The 24764-nt window shown below is 33.5% G+C and overlaps 1 protein-coding gene across 2 annotated transcripts; it reads right to left on the minus strand.

Annotated features, from left to right (window-relative positions):
- Window positions 1-16913: 16913 nt before the first annotated feature.
- On the minus strand, window positions 16914-24764 carry LOC113724097 (uncharacterized). 2 transcript variants are annotated; one of them, XM_027247039.2, is made up of 3 exons: window positions 24404-24756; window positions 23102-23605; window positions 16914-17532 (listed from the first exon to the last, which is right to left on the minus strand). In XM_027247039.2, exons 1-3 carry the CDS (start codon window positions 24653-24655, stop codon window positions 17302-17304), a joined length of 987 nt encoding a protein of 328 aa, XP_027102840.2. In that variant the 5' UTR covers window positions 24656-24756; the 3' UTR covers window positions 16914-17301. The 2 variants fall into 2 exon arrangements, with proteins under 2 accessions (XP_027102840.2, XP_071926503.1); XM_072070402.1 differs by lacking the exon at window positions 16914-17532 and adding an exon at window positions 22339-22972 and having other exon boundaries at window positions 24404-24764.

Here is a 24764-nt window from a genome sequence, read left to right on the forward strand (position 1 = left end):
ACTCATATTATCTTATAAAAGTGGTTGACAGATCCACCCATGTCCTTATCTCATCAGGTTTTAAATTGGAGTACCAATCCAGTGTATCGCCTTCTAAGTTTTCAAGAAACAATCGAACTAGCAAATTCTCGTCATCTATTGGCTTTTCTAATTTGTTTGCAAACATTCGAAAATATGTTTTGGGATTGTCCGTTCCGTCATACTTGCTAAATTTGGGTGCTTTAAAACCCACAGACAGTTACATATCAGGAAACATGCACAATTCATTATAGTCCAAATCTCCTTGTTTGCTTAAACCTTGGTTTTTCCTCATGAATTCGTCAAATCGATCCAACCTCTTTAATAGATTATTGTCAATTGGCGCGGAGGATTCTCCTACTTCAACTTTTTCTTGTGCAACGGTGTCTAGCGTGAATGGTTCTGCAGTGAAATAATAATATGGTTCTTGAGATTCAAGTGACATGTTTAGATTAACAGGTGGATAAGTTTGAGGAGCTTGCATGTGAGAATGATTGATTTGGATATTGGATACATAGGTATGTGGTAGGCCATGATTGGGATAGGTGAAAACTTTCTCAGGTGGATTTATGACATCTGGAGCAAAAGAGATTTGAGTATAGGGTAGGGGTAGTGATTGCGTTTCAGTTTGACTAGCAGATAGAGGATCATGTTGAATACCGCTGCTGCTACCAGCAACCAGTTGATTAATCACGCGCCATTGTGCGGTCATCTCCATGCTTAATTCATTGAATTTGTTTAACACTTCGCTCAGTTGAACTCCCAGATTTGCAAGGTCGGCTAATGGCATGGTTGTAGACCTATCGGATGATTCAGGATGTGTATTCATATTTATACTATTTTCAAAACTCGGCTACGTGATCGTGTAATGATAGAACTTTTTTGTGTAGTTATGTTTACAATTACCTGAAAATATAAGAAAAATTCTATTTAGATTCCCCGCTTGATTAATTGCTGACAAAAAGAAAGGAAAAAAAAAGACGGGAGTCAATAAAAATTAAAGTAATTCGAATGCATGTCCTATTAGGGAGCCCTTTTTGTGCCAAAGGTAGGCCTAACATGATGCAACACCTTTAAAGTGGGACCCGTTTATCAAACCTGTTTTTGACCACCATTTTGCAAAAAAGAAAAGTCATTTCAAACTTCCAACTTTCTATTTTATAAACATTATTTACATCATTCCTTGAAGACGGTCTCGTACAGAGTCATTAAATCTTTTTAACCTATCTATTACAGTATCTTTGGATTCTCTGGCATAGGAATTTTTCATGTGCTTCACTTGTTTGTACAGTTCCTCCGCACATTTCCTCTTCAATTGTTGGTGTGTCTTTCGCATCTTTTCACATGCCTCCTTATGCTTTTCTGCTATTCTTTGCTAGCTTTGACAATCTCTTTTAGTTGCAAATTTTCTTTGTCCTTAGCTTCAATAATGGCCATCAATTTCTTGACCTTCTCGAATGGTTCATCTTGTGATTCTTGCGTGCTAAGACTCTTAAGCCAATCCTTATATTGCGGTGTTACTAAACCTTTCTGCTTGAGTTTCAGAATGTACTTGACGTGCTCGTCGTTAGACAATGTCCTCCAAGCCTCAATGACAGGAATCTTCATGAAATTTCATTTGCACACATCCCTTTGTCAAAAACAATGATGAATTCAGTTAAATCAAATGAACACAGCAATTCTTGAATGCGGCCCAACTGTCGGAGAAACCTCTTCGGAGTATAGACCATGATACCCTGGATGCCTAGCAATGGAATGAACTCTGATGCTTTGGTACGAAGTACGGGTTAACACAATTAGTTCAATCTAAAATTCATCTAACATTCTAATTAGACAAGTCTTTTAAAAAATTCACATATTCAGATGTATCATTTGGCAAACCATTTCTATTAACCCTCTTATGATGCGTGACTATCCAATTGTACCCAAACATTGGTAGACTATCAGGAATAAGTGATCATCTCATTAAGTACTCTATAGCCCATATGTGCAGAACTAAATTGGATCCATGAAAGAATTTTTCACCCCTTTGGCAAGTAGTGCAAATTATAAAGATATTGGCTAAGATAGTCGGAACAATAGAGCATTGCCTATCTTTTATCTCTAAAAACAAATCAAACATGACTTTGGTGAGTTTAAAAGCTATCTTCTTGTCCTTTCTCGGAAAAAGGTAAGTTCCGGCTATAACCAATCTATACACCCACATTCTTTTACGTTCCCACATTACCTCGGATGTAAATAAAAAAACACCTAAGTGTCTCTCGAACCCATCCCTCAATGCAAATCGATAGAATAGAAATTTTGCATCTATGCCTTGATCAAACCCTTGTATTACAGATTCTTCCAACCTAGTGAAATGGTAGAACTCGGCCTTGCTAGACATAAATGAAAATATTACAGTAATACCATGAATTGGTAAATTAAGAAGGCCAGATACCTCCTCAATTGTCACGGTCATTTCCTTTTTGCCTAGTCCAAATGCGGAGCAAATAGGGTCCCACAAATGTATCAAAACTTCTACCAAATAACCGTCTGATTTGGTATCCTTAAAATCCCCAATTGGTCCTAAGTGAGAAGCTACTTGGTTAATTTCACTAGGTAAAAGGAATGCGGGCCACCTCTGTACATCAATCGGTGCTACTAATATTTGTTGGACTCGTCGAGGGCGTTCCATCTAGAGATAAGAAGTTGGTATCAAGTACCTTACCTATAGGTCCCACTTTTCCAGTTAAATTGGAATTTAAACGTGAATATCCCAAAACAGGGTTAAATACATATGGGAATATAGGGTTGGCTTATTTTTAACATGGGATTCCCTAAATGGCATTCCCTCTAAAGTTTATGCATGATGTCAATTTATCAAAGTAATTAAATATGTAATTTGAAATGAAAACATGATCTAAGGGACCTTTCGTATGCCAGGGTGGGGCTAAAATGATGTGCACTTATTAACTTACAAATGCAATACATTGGAATTTAAACGTACAATAACCTTTTTAAGAGAGTAGGTCCTAAAAGAGTATCATGCCAAAACTCTTATTTCTAAGGCTTATGAATGCAATAGAACAAAGAAATGTTAGTTCAATTGATATATGACACATAACACATTGGAGCAAACAAAATAATATGAAATATAGAAGGCAATTAAAGAAAGAAAGGTGTGATCCCTCCCCTCGTGCCTAGTGTTCCTATTCGGGTAAGGTTGACTATATCCTAGGTAATTTCTAATATGAATGCATGAGGTTGGACTCATTAATGCATCTAGACTCAATAAAACTTCAGGTTCCCAAACTTTTAGACCAAAGACGAAGGGTCATCAATCCCAAAGTCTAAGAGTCGGTGGTTCGAGTGATCTCTCGGATATTGCTACGCGCCCGTCGTGCCATGGCCACATGTCCAAGTAGATCAATTCTAATCCTAAATAGGGAAGAGTGGTATGACAACCACTAAAAGTAAAAAAGAAAACTTGGATACTCATTAGTTCGTGCGACACTAGCAAACTTAAAGTTGGAGGCGTTGCTACTTCAACCTAGTATATGATCGAACTACCTAAATAGTTTAAAGGACACTAGGAAACTTAAAGTTGGAGGCATTGCTATTCAGCCTGGTGTATGATTGAACTACCTAAATGGTTTAAATGAGGCTAAAGAAGGAAAACTTTAGAGAACTTGAAAGACTTGTATTGAAAATGGTACTTCCCAATTCAAGATTATTTACAAATGAAGGGTGCTTAGCCTATTTATAGGCAAGTCTCAAAACCTTAGATAATTCTGGAAATTTGGCTAAATGACATAACTTATCTAGTCTCTAAAACCGTTTAGGTACAAAATTTACACCCTTGGTTTGAAGAAGGCTAATGAAGGAAAACTTTAGAGAACTCGAAAGACTTGTATTGGTACTTCCCAATTCAAGATTATTTACAAATGAAGGGTGCTTAGCCTATTTATTGGCAAGCCTCAAAACCTTAGATAATTCTAAAAGTTTGGCTAAATAACATAACTTATCTAGTCCCTAAAGCCTTTTATGTACAAATTCTAGACCCTTCTATAATATACAAGATTAGCCCAGAGGAATCTGAAAACTTCTAAAACCTCTATATATCTTCCAAAATTTCTATGCCCATTCTTCCATAGTTCTCTTTGTGAGGTAGCGTAGTACCTAGTGCCTTGGGTGCTTAGACACGTGTGGACTGTGTCACTAGAATATCGTAGAGACATCATAGTTCTTAAATTGAGTAGAAAAATTAATCCATCATGAAAATTAAACCCCAGGTAAAAAATTTCTATGCCAAATATCTGAAAGCAAAATACAATTAAAAAAATCAATAAGCACTTCACAACCCCATCTAGCAGATATGATATGAATATTCGCAAATATAAATTTATCAATGAAAACACAAAAAGCATCCATTTAAATGTTTAGCAGTCCATAATATAATTGTTCACAATTGTTGAAAATAAAAACATTATCTCAACACAATAGTCATGATAAAGATCTATTATAGATGGATTCAATTCCCCAATTACATGAATAAAGTCGAAACTGAGTACCAAATATTACAATAGAAGACTCTCTTAAGATCAAAATCCAAATTTCCCAACTTAGGATCCAAAAGGTATGACAATCATGACATATATGCAGAAAATAATATTGCTTACCATATATTCAATAGTTTAAAATCTGACAAAATTTTCAAGGTCAAAAACAACTCCACCATCTTGTATAAGTAAGTATTTTATTTAATTCATACAAGTACATTATTCTTAGTCCAATTGCTTGGAAATTCCATTTCAATGATTTTGCAAAATTATTTTTCCAAGACAATCTTTTTAGTGATTGATAGATACTAAGTTGATTTTGTGTGTGTGTGTGTGTGTGTGTGTGTGTGTGTTTTTTTTAAATGAAAGTAAGACTATACTTAAAAGATAGATTTGTTAAATCCATAACCTAAATATACAAGTTTTTATATAGAAACACTAGGTGGGATTACAAGTACTTATCTCAATAAGAATGTGCCACTAACACCTTGACAGCAATGATTAGAAACTTGGCCTAAACCTATAATGTAATAGGTAATCACTAATTAACATATACCATTGAACTCATACTCCTATTATTGAAAAAAAATAAAAAGAAACTTTTTGATCTCCTTAATTCATTGTATTAGTAGAATTATTTAAGTACTCTCTTTTTGACCCAGTTCACACAATACATAATTTAGCAATATAATAATATATTGCCTAGTTTGTAATCTCATATTGATAAATTAAGAATGCAAAATTGTGTCCAAACTAATCACTTAAAAAATGACAACAACAAAATCTCGTCATATGCAATCTTAGATCCACAAATCAAAGAACCACCTAAATCATTCATAAATCTAATACAAATCCTTTAACTTTCTTTTTAAGCATGAAATTTGAAAATTAAAGAATACACCTTAAATTGTGGCCATTAAGCTCCAACTACTGTCTCTAGTAGCATTGAAGCCTTTTCCCTTGAAGCTTTTTTGGTCCCTTTTGGGTTTGGTTGAAGAAGTGAAAGAAAAATAGACTAGGATATTGTTTTTAACATTCATACTAATATTTTAATTTGTTTGATAATATAACTTTTGTCGTTTCTTTTTTTCTCAAACTATCCCTAAATATGTCATGATAATTGTTATAATGGGTGTAACTTTTTTTATAGCTAATTTCTATTTAGTCCTTAAACTTTGCTCTTATTATATATTGAATTCAACTAATTAGTTAAGGATTATATAGCTATTAGATTCGAAATTTGGATCAATGTTTAGAAATTCAAACTAGACAGAATCTGACGGAATTCATGAGTTAGGGGTCAAGAGGTTCGACTGATTGGATCGAGGTAAAAAAAAAATCAAAGAATCGGATGATGTTATTATGATGTTATAAATATATTTTAATTATATATAAATCTATAAAATAATAAAAAACGTATAGAAATATCTCTTCAAGATTTTCTCTGGATCGAACCCATCTTAGACAACTAAATTGTAAACCAAAAACATACAAGGTTGACATAACAATCATGTAATAATTTATGTATTACTGTATTAGTTTGTGTTAATCATTTATATAATAACACAAACATAACAGTCAAGTAAGAATTTTTATGAATAAAACAACTTAAGAAACGATATAAATTTGATATTATAAGGGTTTTAAAAGTTTAGAACTCAATTTAGAGACTTAATGAGAAAATAATACCAAATTTTAAGATTGAAAATATAGAATAAAAAGTTTTGTGGGTGCATTCATAATTTTTAACATCAAAATATAAAACTAAAAAAGTTCTTGACCCCATAACTAATTAAAATCTTATTAATACTTTTTCATTCATACCTGGATGTTACGATATTGGTTCAATTTTTTCACCATCTGTTATTCTTTTTCTTTTTACATTTGCTATGCTGGTCTCTCTCTCTTTCTCTCTCTCCATTTATAGTTATATTTAGTTATTATTTTTTCTTCTTTACCCTTTTTCCTTTCTCTTCTCTATCTTTTTTTTTATTGTGCTTTTTTTTTTGTTCTTCACTTTCTAACATGATATCCCATAACACATATTGTTGAGATATGAAATTAGTCTTCATTTGTTTTAAGGAATTAAGAAAAATAACAAAACTTAAAAGAATATAAATAAATATCAGCTAAAAAAAGAGAAATATCTAATTCTCACAAGTTTTACTAGTTTTCAGATCAATAAGAACCAGATGTTTGTTCCCAGTTCAACCAGTTGATTCAGCCAATTTAAGTCTAAGTATAAAAATGCTAGTATGGATATTTCATAAATTTAAATTCAATTGATTTTTAGACCAGCAGCGGCCAACTATGAGAATTTTTTTAAAATTAAAATGGTACATCTAATTGATGATAAAATAGTATAAGAACATCTTCAGCACAACATTTCAATTTGCAACATCATTGGTAATGTAAAACCCCAATTTAAAGTCTCCAATAGGTAAAGTAGGTAAGTATTAAGGATCTTAGAGTAACAAAGAGAGAATTTGTATAAAATTGAGTTTCAAATATGGCATGTCACAGAATTATTGTTAACTACAACTATACAGACAGTACAAAATAAAAAATAAGGATACTCTCAGATAGATATAGAAATCATTGTGTGAAGATATAGCAAAGCAATAATATCTAATTGCTTTTTTAGCTCCAACATAAAAAAAACATGGTGGTGTTTTTAATATGAGTAAAGGCATCCAATCCCAAGAATGCAATAACGTTTCTTAAGCTAACTATGTGGCAAACTGAAGAGGTTAGAAAACTTAACATAACTCATCAATCTCTTAGGTAAAAAAAATTCCTTTAGATTGGTTGGTGGGTCTAACTATGGCAATAAATGGTTTAAGATTGGACATGACAAAAATAAATTTACTCAAAACATATCCTTGAAGTGATTTAGTTTCTTAATGAATCTCCTTATGGTGATTCCTACTAACCCTCACGTGATCCAATAAAGCATTTAGCTCTTTCACCGTTTCGATGTTATTGTAATGTGATTTGAAATATCTAGGGTACTTCCTATGCAATGATGTCATATCTTGATAAAACTTCTATGCTCGAATTTTATTTCTACAACATAGTTGGGTAATCAACATGAATTATGCTTGACAAAGATTAATCTCTAATGATATAGAGCCAATGCCAATCTTCATGTGACGTGTTTAGTAAGTATAATATATATATATATATATATATATATAGTATAATTTTGTAGTTGTTCTAGTGTGGTTTTAATTACAAAGTATCGAATGGCTAGGTTTTTCATTTATTTTGACATCTAAAGTGTTAAGTGAAGAAAAACAACATTTCTATTGATTTATTTGCTTTGATCTTGTGTTGTACACTTTTGAATAAAAATTGGAGGATCTTTGCATGTTTAAATGAAGCATTGGGGGTATTTTTAAGTAAACATGAAGTAAAACCAAGAAGAAATGAAGTTAAATTAAGATCTATCGAGAAAAGAGGCAAACAAGGCAAAGCCATGTGAAAGGGGTGTCATTTAGAAATAACACAGCTCAATTTCATTGTTGGCTACAACTAGATTGTTTAGATCTAGGGATAATTTTAGAAATCTCCCCTAACATTTCTCATAATATCACTTAGCATCTCTCAGATTTTAAAATCTCACTTGCCTCCCTTAAATTGACATTTTTATAACATTTTAGCCCTCTTGGACGAAATGCAAGGAAGGTAAATTTTTTGTTTCAATACTACCTTTATATTATCCTACTTATGAAGCTTACAACAATAACAAAAAATAAAATAATTTTAAAATGTAAAAATATGAAAATATGAGCATTTATAAATACAATAACAAGTAATTTTGTAGAAATACATAACTACTCCTATTATTTAGCACAACAAATGATGTTTTAACTATATATATATATATATGTATGTATGTATATGTATGTATTTCTAGATACATATTTGGTCATTAGATCATTTCTTGATTTTTAAAATTTTGACTTATTTATAAATTTTTTTCTATAAGTAGGATTTATATTACAAACCACACGTATGAAGAGATTATTTTAATTTTAGTAACACTTAAATTATATCATGTATTAAAAAAATATTTTCTAATAAAATTTCTTGACTTATAATTGTCTAACTAAAATTTTCAAGGTGTTAATTACTTACCAAAATCTTTCTAAATGGTTGATTTTGACTAGATTTAATTTATCCATGTTTTTTCCTATCCCACAACTACCTTGATACAAAGAAATATGGACCAATATTGGATAGTGATTTGGTTATTTTTTATCTATAATTTTTGGTTTAAAAATTTTCGTTTTGTTTTGGTTTTTTGTTAAATAGTGATTAAGAGTGCAAGGATAATATTGTCAATTTGTGACTTTTGATAAGGATATTTAGTCTTGTCAAACTGATAGGGAAGGTAAGTGAAATTTAAAAACCTTAAGAGAGTTGAGTGATATTGTGAAAAACCTCAAGAAAGGTTTTTGAAATTATCCCCTAGATTTGTAGAAACCATTTAGAGTAAGCGTCAATTCCAGTTTTGCTCACCATTGGCTTCACTGCCACATCCTATGGTAGTTCAATAGTAGCTATAATTTTATAGGGTTTTTTTATCACTTTTTTCTCTTATTTTTTGTCTCCTATAAATAGAATATCAAGAAGCATTGAAAGTATCATTAAGAAGGTTACAAACAATGTAGTTGTTAACTAAAATATATATATATTTATTTAAAAATCTAGTGTAGGATTAGTGTAGAATTTATTTGTTTTTGCAATTAAAATTTGGGAAAGAGTTGAAAATTCAATGAAATGGAGCTTTTCTTCGGTATTTTGGCATTAGAACTTCTTTCCTTTACTCTTTATTTCTTGGTATTCGAATTCAATGTTTAGTTTTAAAGTAAATTTGTGTTTCTTTTCATTTTATTATGAGTTACTAAATTTTATTCACTAGGGTTAGGATGAAGTTTCTTCTTTGTTAGATGAATTCAACCTGGTTAGTTTTACTATAGTTTGTATAAGCTATTAATACATTTGTTTTTATAATTACAGTGAACAAACCATTATTTGTAATCGATTGTAATTCCTAGTTTGTAAAAGCACTAAATCGAAGTTGTAGACTCATGAAAATAAATACACATTTGTGGCTCAAAACAGGCAATTTCACGAAAGCTAATGAACTTGTAGCAAGTTTTATACCACGAAAGTATGGAGTTGTATAATAGATATGGTGGGTACACTAGCAAAAGTAGATATCTCATACGTTAAGAGATTATGTCATTGTTTAGCCAACAAATGAAAACTCAATTTGGCAGTTTATTGTTATTTTTTCTACCATTTTTTTATATGTTTTGTAATTTAGATTAATTTACTCGCTATTATCATCAGTCTAATTAATAGAAGAGTTACATCAATGAATTGATTAATTTTTCTTGTTAGATCGACACTCAAATTCTCTTGCTAACTTGTGTACTTGTAGAAGAAAAAGTCAAGTTTAAATAAACTTTATACCAAGTTTCTGGCATGTATTGCCAGGAAAGAAGCCAATCAATGTCAATATTAAGCACATATTTTATTAGTTTAGACACTTTAATTCTTGTTTCTAGTGTTTTAAATATCTAGGATAGTGTGTTATCGGTTTCATTTCGTGTTTTTAATTAATTTTATTTGCAATACTTAGTTACTATCTATTTTCTTGACTAATTGTGCTTTTGAAATAGAATTAAAGAAAATTTTAGGAGTTGAAGGAAGATATTTCAAGAAAAGCAGAAAAGTTATGAGAGAAGGAAGATCAATACTACTTCTAATGCACCAATAGAAGAGATAACCAAAGAAGTGCTCCGAGTATACTTGATTCAGATGAAATTATATTATTAAAAACTAAATTGGACAATTTGATGCGCATGATTGAACAAAATTGGAAAGTAATGTCCTTTCAAATTATAGAACTTCTACTTTATGTGGTGGATAGCATGCTACTTATGAATGTATGCAAGTATAATATATGGATCATTTTGATGAATTTCAGTAATATAATTCCCATTTTAGTCAAAGTAATCTTGGTTGCATGAAATATTTTAATTTTGAATTAAGGAATCAATGTAACTATGGTGAATCTATTACTTTCCCTATTTTCTAATTGGAATTTGTGCAAAATGAATCTACATTATCTTAGGAGTTAGCCATTAAACAGCTAGCAAATGTGACTTCTAAACACTTTGAGAAATGCAACAATAATTAGATAGAATTGAATAAAGGATAAATCAAATCACTTTGAACCTCAAAGTAATGGTTGAACTATTAGATAAGTTAATGAATGCTATACATGAAGTTAATTCACCTAGTAAAATTAAAATCAACTGCAGATGGAATAGTAAAGTTGTCACATAGGAAAGTGAATTGCACTTTGAAGAAATGATGAACATAATTGAAACTATAATGAGAACATTTTCGCTTCACTAGATAATGTCTTGGAAGTTGGACCTTGAACATCAATAGATAACTATTAACAATTATTTTTAAACCTAAGTTCAAAAGACATCATCAATCAAGCTAAACCTATTGGATTTTTTTAGTGAGTTCTCATGTAATACACAAAAGAGATACTGTCAAAGAAACACTTGAAAGAGGTAAAACACTTCCGCCTCTCTCACTATTTGATTATATGGCTCTTAAAATTAAACCACCTTTTGAGCTACTGAGGTGGATAAATATTCTTCCTTTCAACTTAATGGCTATATATTATGTAAGAAATAATCCATTCATGGTAGATAGAAGTGGATTGGAGTTGCTTTTTGTTGCCTTACCATGACTTAAAATAGTGAATTATTCCTTCAAGAAATCTCCTTGAAATATGGAAGTATAGTCAAGTTAATAACTAGAAAGAAGCACATGTTAGGAGCCACCTAATATTATTTCCATTTCATTTCCATAGCTTTTGCTTTAGTTACTTTTTTTTTTTGGGTGTGTAATAATTGGGTTATGGTACTTTGATATCTTGTCATTTATTTTGATGCCTCTTTAATGAATTTGCCAAGTTTGTCTATCTTCATTTGTGTAAGAGCAAGTTGAATGTTCATCATAGGATAACAATCAAACTTTACCACATTAATGCTGACTCATGTTAACATATAGTGGGAGTATCTCATGCTAATTTGTTTCATGTCTATCTGTGTTAAAGATAATTTGAAACTTAGGAGTGAAGAACGTGTTTTGAGTTGAAACTTGATACTTTCCTATTTGTTGATATGAGCTCATGAGCAGGACATCTTGAGATTGTGATTGTGTGATAGGTTATAATTTGTTACTACATTTATAATTATTTTTCCCTTTGATTTTAGCCAAATATTATATTAATTGACGAATTCTACTTATATTTGGTTAATGGTGCTAATTGTAGGAAAATAATCAAAACATGATTAAAAGGGACAATTTCCAGCTAATTTAGTAGTGGCACATTCAAGTTCAGAAGATTTAGGATTAGAAGTTTCCAAGTCCGAGTAGAAGTCAACAAGAGCACGAGGTTGAAGATTGGGAGAATTTCTTTAATAGTTATTTTTATATTTTTAGGAAACGATTCACATTATCTTCAGCAACTTTTCCTTTTCAATTAGGAGATTTCCTAGCTTGATTGGTGCGGATGAAGAGCAAAGTGGAGTCAAAGTGGGGCTCTTTCCTCTAGTCTTCATATGGCCGTATAAGACAAGGAAACAATTAAAAGAAAAAGGAAGTAGACTTAGCTTAGGAGATTGATTCCTTTCTTTTAGCGGGTTGGCCTTGTTGTTTTTCTTGGTCCGTCTCTTCTATTAGTACGACGGAGAACATAGCTTTGTTTGCGGGAATGACTTCTGCAATTTTGCATGGAATTTCCTCCATGAAGATGAAATAACTTCTTTTTCTAGTCAAGGGTTAATTTGAAGACGCGGTTTCAAATATCTATGAGATCGAATTATTTTACTTATTTCTTTTATTCATTAGTATTCGTACGTTTTCTAGTTTAATTGCTTATGATTGTTTTGTTATTTGAATATCAAGGGCCCGATATTTGAATTAACCTAATAATCTACTGTCATATTAATTGATTGAATCCGTAATTATTCAGTTGGTTAATACCAGTGGTGACTAATGTGATTGGTTTCATGTTAGGGAAACGTATGATCTAACTTAAACAGACTCTCGTAGCGTGTTTGTTGGTTTGGTTTAGATTTTTCTAATTCTTATTGCAATCGAGAAATTAAATCCTATGGTCGTACTTAGGGTTGTCTCTTGGTTAGAGAAATAGTCAACGGTCTTACCTTGACTATCAAACAAGTAAGGAAATGCTGGTTGTTTATCGCGTGTATGACAACTATAACCAATCTATTAATGAGTAATTGAATTATCTCTGCATCGATGATCAGTTGAATGGACCGTATCTGAAAAGTTACACATTTGACTAGAGTCATATTGGTTGTTGATTAATTCCTGTTTATTTCTATTAGTTATTTTATTAGTTGGTTAATTAGTCATTTTATATTTTTCAAAAATCCCCCATCTCTGGACTCTAAAAGAAATAAGTTATCCCCAATCTCTGTGGATTCGACCCTACTCACCGCTATATACAAAATTTATATTTTTCTCGAGAAGGTATTTATTATTGTACAGGCTCGACAGCCTATCATTGTGTGAACTTAAAATTTTTTTTATTTTGAGAATGGTACTGTATTATAAAGTTTGTCATGCCGAGATTTCTTTGAGTTAATGAAATCTATTGTTCATATTATATTTATGTGAGTTGGGACTAGAATAATTGATGAATACAAGACTTTTTTTAGTGATTGTCTCTTTTGTTCTAGGTTTTTTTTCCAAGGATTAAGTAAAGTAGTTTTCTCTTTTGCAAGAGAAAAAAAGGAAGAAAAAGAAATAAAATGTGTGTTTCAATAAAGAGCATTCTTATAAAAGTACTTAGTCACCAGCGATTTTCATCTATTAATGTCGACTTTGATATAAAATAGTAAAATTGAAGGTATGTAAAGCAACTAGAGTTTGTAATTTGATTGGGTAATTGAGGGCATTTATCCACTAATGTTTACTTTCACGTCAAAATACAGGTTCATTACTTAAGTACGATTTAACAAGAAAAGAAAAGAAAGGATGAAAAGTGAAAAAAGCAGGAATTTTCTCCGAGTTTTCTAACCTTGTTTGTATTAGTTATAAGGTGTGGTTTCAAATTAAGTTTTTACATTTGTTGATTATAATAGTTACATGAGAAGCATAATTAGATTAAAGATAATATATGATATAGATTTGATCAAATATTAAGATGATAAACTTTTCTTTATTTGATATTATAAAGTACTAAAATTAGAATTTAAAGTTTGAATGATGATTATCTTTGATGTAGAACGAGGACCCCGTGGGCTTAGGCATCCATCATCCCCATCTTAAGAAATTATTTAGAGTCGAATTTAGGATAAATGTTATAATATAGTTTTATTCATAGTTTACCTATTTTAAATGCGGATTTTATTATTATTATTGCCTGTCATCAGGATGCGTGATAGTTGGCCAAAAGAAAATTGTTTCGAGGCATTATTATTGAAGATTTGCAGACGGATTCTCAGTAGAGCCTCGTGGATCTATCCGTAAGTCATTTTCGGAAACTAATTCCAATGATGTCGGGCGCCGAACATTGGGTCGGACATTGTCCGGGCTTTGGGGGCGGTTGAACACAACTCCAGTTCATTTAGAGTTTTTCTTGTGTTTTTTGTTTCCTTGTTGGGGTAGGACATTTTAACCTATAAATAGGCATACCTAGGATTTTTGTAATATGAATTTTCTCTTATTAATCAAATATTGGTTGGTTTTATCCAATTGTTGAGAATTTCCTTTTGTCTCTTTCGAATATTTGATTTGTGTCTTGGAGTTTGATCGTGAATCGATCGCCCTTGTTCTTTTCTATAAATTTCGTTCATGAATCAAATTCTATTTTTACGCTTCTGCTATCGCATCAATCGCTTTCATGCCTTAAACATGAGTTTGAATATGTTGACACTTCAATACTTTTATTTGTTTACTTTGGTTTGTTTTTCTTTTCTTGCCTGCAAAATAGGAAATGATTCAAGTGTCACATTACTTGTTTAGTGAGGATAACATATGTGCTTTGGTATATATTTGTGGCTGTTTTAGTGTCATTTTAGCTGATAAAATATCGAACAGCCAAGTTTTTGGTTGATTTACCATCTGGAATGTTGAGTAAAAAAAAACACTTCTATTGGTTTAGTTTCTGAGATCTTATATATTGAAGTGCTGTGGGAAGTCAAAACACATTGGAATGAAGATTGAAAAATCTTTGCATGTTTATGTGAAGAATTTGATGTGCTTTTAATTAGACACGAAGTGAAACCAAGAAGAAATGAAGCAAAATTAAGAACGAACAAGAAAAGAGGCAATAAAAGGAAGTCCACGGTTTAGCCGGCTAGAAAAAAGACTACACTAGCTTGACTGCTGGCTGCAACTAGATTCTTCAAGCTTGCAGAAACCAGCCAGAGTCGGCGTCGGTACCAGTTTTGCTCATCATCATCGGCTTCCCGGCCAGTTTCTATGGCGGTTAAGGTTTCTTCCTAGCGTTTTCCTCAAATTTTCTCCTAATTTTGGTGAAATTGAAATTTTTCCACACTATCTATAGCAACTTTGAATTGAATTGTGAACCATATCTTGAGAATATTTATTTAAACCTACTTTTGGCCAGTAGATGAAACCTATGATTTACCATTACATAGAGAGAATTCTAACCTGCATATGAGATACATGTTTACTCTGCAATCTATTTAAACCCTTATAAGAAGTTATCATCATGTATGAATTTCTGACCTATAAACGTGAACTTGTCTTCAATTTTTTCAGCTAGAAATCATCAACAGCTTGTCATTTTTGCTTCTTACAAACTTAATAGAATTTCCAAGCTCTCGATATGATGCCTGGTTGTTTGTGTGACAATTACTTACATTTTCCTCTGTTCATTTATAGTCGCCTTAACCAAAATTTGCTTGGCAAGTTTCCCTTGATTCCAAAATCATGGAGTCTTCCCCTTCTTCCACTATTTCCATTTATTACTAAAAGTTTTTTTTTCTTTTTTTTTTGTCATAACGGCATATCTAGCATAGTCTAATCCACTTCTACTCTTGGGGGGAACCTATTCTACGGGGTGGCTCAACTGAATTGGGGAAACCTGACGGGAACTGAACTACTATCAGACCAGACGGGTGCATCACACACCCGTATAGATTTAGAACAAATCTCATATTGAGACACATTGATGGGAGGCAAGATTTGAACCCTTAGACTATCCACTCCATAATTAATGTGGTGGCCAACTCCTCTAGAGGGAGTTGGTTTTAGGTCAATTTATTACTAAAAGTTTGTTTTAGGTCAATTTGCAGCATCTATACTATCCTAATCTATAAAGAAGGAAAATCTAATTGAGTTGTATAGGGATTATATAGAAGACAGACCAATCTAGACCAAAAAGGCAATCTGGCACATCCTTTAAATTTTTTAACTAAAAGGGTGCGAAGCTTGAACCTCCAATCTACGACCCAAAATGGGATTTTTAATCCAAATTGACGTATACCAAGCTGCCTGCGGCACCTGTTGCAAAATCAGCCATATCTATCCTTCCTACCATTAGTTACATAAAAAGGTTCAGGTAGACAGATTCCATGTTTAAACAGTAAAGCAAACAGATGTGATAATGAATATGTTGTGCTACCATGGACCATTGCAGTCTGTCAGGAATAGGTCGCATAAACTATTGCAGTTTGTCACTGATAGACATTAGACCCTATATCAGACACTAGGAATTAATTAATCAGGGAGGCCTTATTGCAAATCGCTTAGAGACTTTATCCTCTGCAGTCTTGTCTAAAAGCGGTACACTGAGGAAGGAAGCGACAGCACCTCTCACCAGTAAAATCTTGAGGTCACAAGTTCGAGTCTCCGTTTCGCTGGATTTCTCCGCGCACTTAACGTGTTCGGGCCGGATTAGGGCGCCGGGCCCGGACCGCAGAGAATTAGTCAGACCCCGTAAGGATTGACCCAAACACCCCTGTGTTGACCAAAAAAAAAAAAAAAAAAAAAAGGAAGGAAGCTTAGCTAGGAACCTCTGTACATTTACCCTTTGCAAAGCTTTCGGACAAGGTAAATTTATTTGCACGGTTAGTCTACCTTTACCCACTCTTGCTTTCGTCTCTTTCCAAACTCGATGGAAAGGCCTGCCATTAGCTGCTTGAAAGCGGCAGCTTATTCTGTGCTCCACCAAAATATATTTTCAGGTGTCCTTCTTTTTCTTTTTTATTTTTTATTTTTTGGTCATCTAAATTAGCTTTTTAGACTTGAAAAGACCAATTCACAATGAAAGTTCATTTAAATAACATTAAACAAAAAAGTTAAAACTCTAAAATCCATATTAAACTAAATCCGCAAGTAGCAAAAATAAAAAATATGATTGCATGTTTTCCAGCTCAACACTAGTACAGTGAAAGGGCCTCAATCGCTACTATTGTAGAAGGCTCACATGCTTCAAAGCGGTTAAGGTTTCACATTTCCTCTTCCTTTAAATTTTTAAAGAGAATGTTCCATGGGGAAATTCAGGTTCGTCGTCTTTTTGCAGAAACATCATGTAGCAAGACCTGTATTGAGAGAAATAGATCTCAGCTTGAAAAAATGTCGATTATAGCAGTGGAGGAATCAAGGGTTCATGAAGGTTGATTGGAAAGACATTCTCCAGGGGGATTTATCCTGTTGATTGTTCGCTGAACTCTATTTCCTCAACTCCAGCAGTAGCAGGTTGCTCTGACTGCTCGGATGCCGCTGAAGAGGGTTGCCTTACCCCAGGACCTGAAGACACCTTGACCATAGCTGGTCTTAAAAGTCGGTCCACAAGGAGAAAACCACGACGGAACTCTTCAATTATAACACCCTCCTTGAACTCTTCAGACTCCTCTTGGGCAATAGCCTCGTGTAACTGAATCACGAGAAAGAATGCACATGGTAAGTCACATCACAAAAGATGTAGTACTGCATTTTCATAGCAAGGAAACACTTAGTTCAACTATCCCCAGCCAATCATGATTTTAGTTTAACCTAGCTCATCAACTTCCACGTATACAAAGCAACTAGCACGTCAATAGATTTGCAGATGCTAGCTTTCAACCAAATGAAAGGGTCAAAAGATCAAAGAGAGATTTATCCTGGAAAACATAGCCTCAAAGTAGAGGCACCCCAGATTTAATTTAGCAGTAAACCAACATGACAGATTGCTAACACACCACACCTCTAAGTATGTCGGTATGTATGTTTTTCTGTACTCTATATCTAGTAAGATCATTGTATTATATGTATTCTATTTTTGGTCAAACATTGTCATAGATATGCAGACAGGTAATTAGTGTTGGAACTAGTCTCAAGAAAAATTCAGATGAAACAATATGCAGATGATGCGGGGGTGCTTGAGCTTTTCTTTTTTGACATTCCAGGCTGCTTGCACCACAGGAAAGAGTAATGGCAGTTATTCTGTCTTTTTGCATCAGAAGAATGTTTCTCATATTTGCCCCTAACAAGCTTGTCCCATAAAAAATGCAGTACAAGCAAACACAGTGCATACACAGCCAATATTTGTCACTAAAATCATCATGTGACTTTATTATCCAGATTATTCCTCAAAGTTACTTGCCATGTTTTTAACACAGTAGGAATAGAAAAAGCACAGGAAAGAAAATCCATAGCTTTACAGGTACATAGTAACTACCATGGATGTTTCGAGGACTTGCATATGAATGTAAACTACAGGTAATTATTATCATTAATTTTATGGCAACACTGCCAAAGACACCAAGATGGGTATGGAATCGTTCATTTATGCTCATATCCAAGTAACATGTCGAGAAAATACAATATTGCATGACTGACTATTACTCTCTAATAGTGCATAGAAACAAAAAGAGTATAAGAAGAGAAAAGAAATGAGGTGTAGGGATATTACCACACCCAAAAGACAGTTTTTTCAACCATGAAAGAGACTGCACCCTTCTTTCCCTCTTTTTTCTGTTCTAAGGTTCATCATTACCTTTAATATGCCCAAAACCTCAGATTAAGTGTCGAATACTGATCCTAGTGTGATGTCATCTCTGACATGGGTACTGCTTGGGGGAAGAAGAATATATAAAAGAGACTACCAGGATTTAGAAAATGAAAATAACATTTGTAAAGGTATTGAAGTTTCAAATTGAGAAACATAACATTAACCAAGAACAAAAACTAAAATTTCAGGTGAGCAAGGACCAGACGAATGCTGTGAGCATCTATGCATCTATTCTCTACTTTCACCCTTAACTTCAGTAACAAATTAGCTGTGTATCATTCATTAAGCATATTGTGCCACGTGTAATGGATCATTCATCTCACCAATTAGGATTGTCATCCAATTTCAATCCCAAACACCTTTCCATAAATACATTTAAGTTGCTATAAGCATAAAGACAAGGTTAATGCTGAATCACTTCTAAGCACAAGCTTTTTCTCCATATGCATCATCATTTTAATTAAATAAGCAATGCACCATCTTTTGTAGATGAACAGAAAAGATGCTTTTAAAACCCTACATGGCTGACAAATTGGGCTGCACCAAAACTTAATGCGTAGTATTGGCTCCAGGTCTAAATGGAACATTTTTAAAACAAAAAAAAAAAAAAACTAAGATCATGTGGAACATAGCGATAAATAATATGATCACTGTGTACAGCAACTCAACATCCAATTGTTCTTGAGAAAAATTTGCTGGACAGAGGTGGTGGTGCAAGTAAGAGGGGAATTACCTTAACCCACGATCTAAGTCTAGGCCTTTAGGGAAAACCAAGAGAAAACCTTGAGTGTGTTTGGACAGCCAATTATTTGGCCAAATATATTTACTGACATCACTATTACAATTTCTAATACACCTTTTTATCTTCCCAATTACCTTTTTATCTCACATACATCACATCACAAAAAGTGCTACAGTAAAAATATTTCAAATAACTTACAATCCAAACACATTACTTGAATAAGGGGCTAATTTATCACCAACCCCGAATTTCTATGATATTACCTAAAAGAAGACAGAGTTTCATTAAAGATCAAAATCACATCACAAACCCAGAAAGGCTAGATTTATAGTAGTCCAACTCCAGAGAAGAGCCTCTATCTACTTAGTTTTCCAATTGTTCCTTCCAAAACTTTAACTTATGCGATGAGATTGAGAACAAAAGATAACAGCTATTGATGACGTAGAGAAGAGAATGCAGCGAGAAAGAACAGTGGCAACACTAGATTTGGATATGTACATTTGGAAAAACTTGATTTGTTCTTGTTAGCAAATCTGCAAAATTTTCCTAAATTGATAGGTAGAAGAGAGGATTGCAGTCAGCAGTGGAAAGGACAGAGAGCACATAATGGATTTGCTAGCAAGGAGTACATAGAGTCAGTGAAGGACAAAGGGGAGAGGGAGAAAGTGAAAAGAAATGATTGAATAAATATTCTCCTAGAAGGTCAAAAATCAAATTTGGGAACTGAGCAAAACCCTCCAGTTTGTTAGGGATCAAGAATTCCTGGTTTTTGGGGTTCATCCCAAAATTTTTGAAGCCCATAGTTGTTATCTGTAATGGATTTATTTCACTTCCTGATTCCAATTTCTCTTAGACAAATACTAAGATCCAAAACCAACAAATCAATTAAGCCATGAACAATCTTGAACCCAAAAAAAAGAAAAAAAGCACACACACAGTGCTAGAGGTAACTTATAAGACCTAAAACACAGCACCACAACCACTTCCAGTGACTTGATATGCACAAAGAAAGGGTGGCCTATCAGCTTTATTACCAGGATAGATGAATGATTTCAGAGGGCACACCTTAACCTGAGGAGATTTGTTGATAAAAGTATCTAATTTACTCAATGACCATTTCCACAAGGGCGGGCAAATCCTTGATACTTTGTTTTTCCAGATACATTAATCAATGGAAGAATATAAATAGTTTGCCTTCATATTTTCTTTAGAAGGTTAGGCAATAAGCAAATCACATGGTTGGAAATTCTTGATGACTTGGATACAATCCATGGGCTTTAATTTGACACCTTTTCAATTTCCAATTGTATCTCAACTGTCCTAACTGGCATATTGCTTGCTTTTCTCATGTTTTATTTTTAGGTCACAATCATGGAGACAGGAAACACCATCTCTAATTCTTCTGTTAATAGTAATGGAGGCTTTCAGTAAACAGCAGCAACTAACATTGCAGACAACTATTACAAAAAAGATTCTAAGCTAGAAGAATTACATGTAAACACTGAAAGTTTCAGATGAATTTTCCAGTGACACTCAATCTCTCGTCAAGCTGATTAAAAGCAGTATTATTGCCTTGAAAATTTCGTTTTATTTCATGGTTCCAAGTGTTCAAAGAGTAGCGTAAGCAAAGAAATTTGATCTCTGGATGAGAGGTTCATTGCATATGGAGATTTAACACTAAGTTTGGGTTGGGACATTGGGCCAAATGTAACAAAGTATTACGGGGTACATTCGTGGTAAATTTCATTTTCTGGAAGCTGGAACAGATGATAGTTACCTAAACAAAGAAACTTACTCCCAGATTTATTATGGAGGAAGAGACAATATTTGGCTTTTCTTTTGGGTTGGGGGGGGAGGGGGGGGAATACACCTATTAAAAACTTTTGGCCTTCATAATGTAAATACCCCTTATTTTCAGAGAAAAGAATTTCTTATGGGTGGCATTGCAAGTGGAAGGACATTTCTGATAAGTTGGAAGTATGTCAGGCCAATTATAGAGAAGATTAATCATTCTTGTTCTGAGAGTTGTAACTGATGCTTGGTTACAAAAAGTTACCGAACAAAATGCTACATGGAGAAGCCCAACGGCCTAAAAGTTTAAGTTTTAAGATGAAAACTGCTATGAAATGCTCCTTTACAAATGAATCGGAGATTGACAGGAATCAAGAATTTCCAAACTTGTCTATCTAAGATAAATCACTACTATACAAAAAGCCTTTTCTTGGAAATCAAGTATGCCAAAGCACATGAATTCCAAACCTATTCTTTAAAACTTTTAATAGTTTGGGTGCTATTGTTCATGTTGCAGAAATTGAGGCAAGAATGACCTCTTGCAAAAAAATAAACAAGAGGAACTTACAAGACAAAATGAATCGTGTTCAGCAGCTAATCTAGGACCTAAGGAACTTCAATCTCAAATTGCTAGCTCTCCAAGCTTCGTACTTTTAATTTCATCCAGTTGAGTATTCTCAGCATGAAAAATATCTCAGTCCATATGCATTTTTTGTAGTAGCTTTGTATTTCTCAATTACAATCATGAAGAACAATGCTATTGTGTATCTTTCCACATGGATGCAAACATTCAACACCACAAACCATCAGATGGTAACTGTAAAACTTGACAAGTTCAATGCCAACTTTCTAGGTCTGATCTTTCTTTTCCACATTTTTTATCCCTCAAGCTTGTCACCTCAAAATTTAAGTGTCCACCATCACTCAACAATCACAACCACAACAGCCTATTTTCACCTTCTTGGTGCTGTATTTCAGCTTCCATTGCAGTTTATAAAGTTGTCCTGATTGGAGAGAAGGAAATAGAGCTTTTGGGGGTGTACCAAGACAGTATGAATATGAAAATTTTACTGCCTTCACCCAAAACTGAAGGCCATAGTTCGACTAAAGAGAATATGAATAAAAAAACTGAATAACATAATAGCCCAAAGAGAGTGTGAACAGAATACAGGAATTCCAATAGAGTTAGTGAAAAACATGTAGATGAACCCTTTAATCATTTCTGTTATACACAAAGGATACATCAAATGAAGAAATATCAAAGAAAACAACAATTCTTTTTGGGGAGGCCAAAACAAGAAATCAGAATTCGAAACACCAGGGAGTTTATAATTCTCCATACTTTCTTGGAGTAGGCAATCTTGTGAATTCATGGACGTATAACAAATATACTTCCAAAACAGCCTACTTTTCTTGCAAAAATGATTGCAACCCATAATAGTGGTTCAGTTCTTATAGGCTTGGTTTACATTGTTTTACAACCTGGCCAACTATCATAGTACTTCTAGGTGGATAACTAATCCAGTCAAACTAGGATACCAGGTCCTGATTTAATATGTAAGGGGATCCAATACTGTATCTTCATTACAGTTGCTCCAGCATCATTTCTTTCTCGTCGAGTCTCAGCCTGACGGCCTACTCAAGGGTTCCCCACCAATAATCAACTAAATTTGGAAAACCAAAACTTCACTAAATTTCTAAGCATTAGCACATTTATTCACCAAAAATTATTTAGCCCCTCAGACTAGAGGGTACATTTGCTTATCTGGGTTGAGGTCTCAGTTTTACCATCTGCATCAAAGTTTTGAAAGAGTTCATAAGTGGCTAAATCTGCCACCAACCAATCAGTTATAGATCCTGCTGAAAGTAAGAAAAAAGAAATCAGCAGGAATGCTGGAAGCAATAAGAGTGTTGGCTTACCATAGGATCAAATAATGTCCCAACAGTTGGTACAACAGATACACCCAAGTTCTTCATGATTTCTACAAATTGCTTGTATATGCCCTGATAACTTGCATCAATTTTCTTTTCCTGCTCTGTCTCTAGTTTCATATGTTGCTTGGCTCGTTCAAAGTTATCTACCATAGGCAAGAGACTCTCAATCACTTCTCCCTGGGCATTACTCCTTATTGTTAGCTTCTCATTCTCTGTTCTCTTCCTGAAGTTGTCAAAATCTGCTTGCAAACGAACATACTTGTCCTTCTGAGCACCAATTTCATCTGACAAAACAGAAACCTTTTCTAACAACTCATTCCTCTCCTTTTCTACCATGTGTATTATCTCTTCAAAATCGGATATACTTTTCTCATCTCCATTTAAAATGGCCTCCTTATAAGCTGAGATAGTAGACTCCAATCTTGAAGGAAGTTCTTGGTCCGCTTCCTCTTCTGTTTTACTGAGAGGAGTCTCATCTTCATCATCAGTCTATCATGTATCACATTGATATTATTAAGCATGCAATGGCAGCTATAAAAGTACTCAAAATTTCTACCATTATACAGAAAATTTATATGGTTGATGAAAAATTACCATTACTTGTTACCTTTGTAAATGAACTGAACATTGCATGAGATAAGAACCAATAATAGGTTCAAAACAGAGACACTGACAGAGGAAGCGATCTCTAAACTTTGAAGTATGAGACACACACTGTAAAGTATACAGACATGGTACACTAACTCTCTCTCTCTCTCTCTCTCTCTGTTTTGATTCATTGGTGGTGGTGTAAGGGGAACTCAACTTAACCTCGTCCCGTTTTAATAGTTTTTGAAAAAAGAGACAAACAAAACTTCATTTTTCAGCAGCAGCCTTGAAGCCAGCAAGAAACACTATGAATGAAATACTTACTTACAATTCCTGTCAATAAGTTGATTTAGTAATTTCTCTGAAAGCAGACACCTTAAAGCAAAATTGATGAAAGAAAAGATGTATCTGTTCACTGTATTTTGACCAAATTCCAGCAGATTTGCACAATTTTTTAGAATAAAAAATCAACTAAAATAACAACATCTTTGTTCATGTTTACATATCTATACTTGAAATTCAGCTTGTAATTCCCCAAAATCAAGCCTGCTTACCAATAACCAATATCAAAATTTAATAAATGAATCTAAGATACATAAAGAATCAAAATTGGCTTCGACTAAACACACCAAGCCAAGAAAGAACATCAGCCACAACTTCCATCACGAGTTAAAAGCAACTAAACAAAAAAAAAATTACTTCGGAAGCGGAGTCTTCGGATTGTGACTGAGAAGCTTTAAGAAATCGGCATCTCCTGCTGCTGTTGTTATTGATTACCGGAATGTTTGCATTTTTGGGCAAACAAAAACAAAAGCCTCTGGAGGAAATGGGTTTCAAGGGAAAATGGGTTTGGAAATAATTTGAAGAAGATGAAGGAAGGGATGGGCGATGAGGAGAAGCATATGAACAAAGATAAGCTGTTGAAGCTGAAGCTGTTGGTGCCGCCGCCATAGAAGTTTCTAGTATTATCACTGAAGATTGAAAGGGAGGAGTCTGGTAATTTCACACCAAGCGGAGGAAGAAGAAGGTGGAGTTGGTGTAGGGGTTTTGGGATAAGAGA

This window comes from Coffea arabica, chromosome 1c (assembly GCF_036785885.1).
Source record: "Coffea arabica cultivar ET-39 chromosome 1c, Coffea Arabica ET-39 HiFi, whole genome shotgun sequence".
Taxonomy (NCBI): Eukaryota; Viridiplantae; Streptophyta; class Magnoliopsida; order Gentianales; family Rubiaceae; genus Coffea; species Coffea arabica.

Coding starts and splice junctions, on each gene's coding strand:
- LOC113724097 (XM_027247039.2), bottom strand. CDS start 24,655: ATGGCGGCGGCACCAACAGCTTCAGCTTCAACAGCTTATCTTTGTTCA. Junction 23,606..24,403: donor CCGAAGACTCCGCTTCCGAA/GTAATTTTTTTT, acceptor GATACATGATAG/ACTGATGATGAAGATGAGAC. Junction 17,533..23,101: donor GGACATTATTTGATCCTATG/GTAAGCCAACAC, acceptor CTCGTGATTCAG/TTACACGAGGCTATTGCCCA.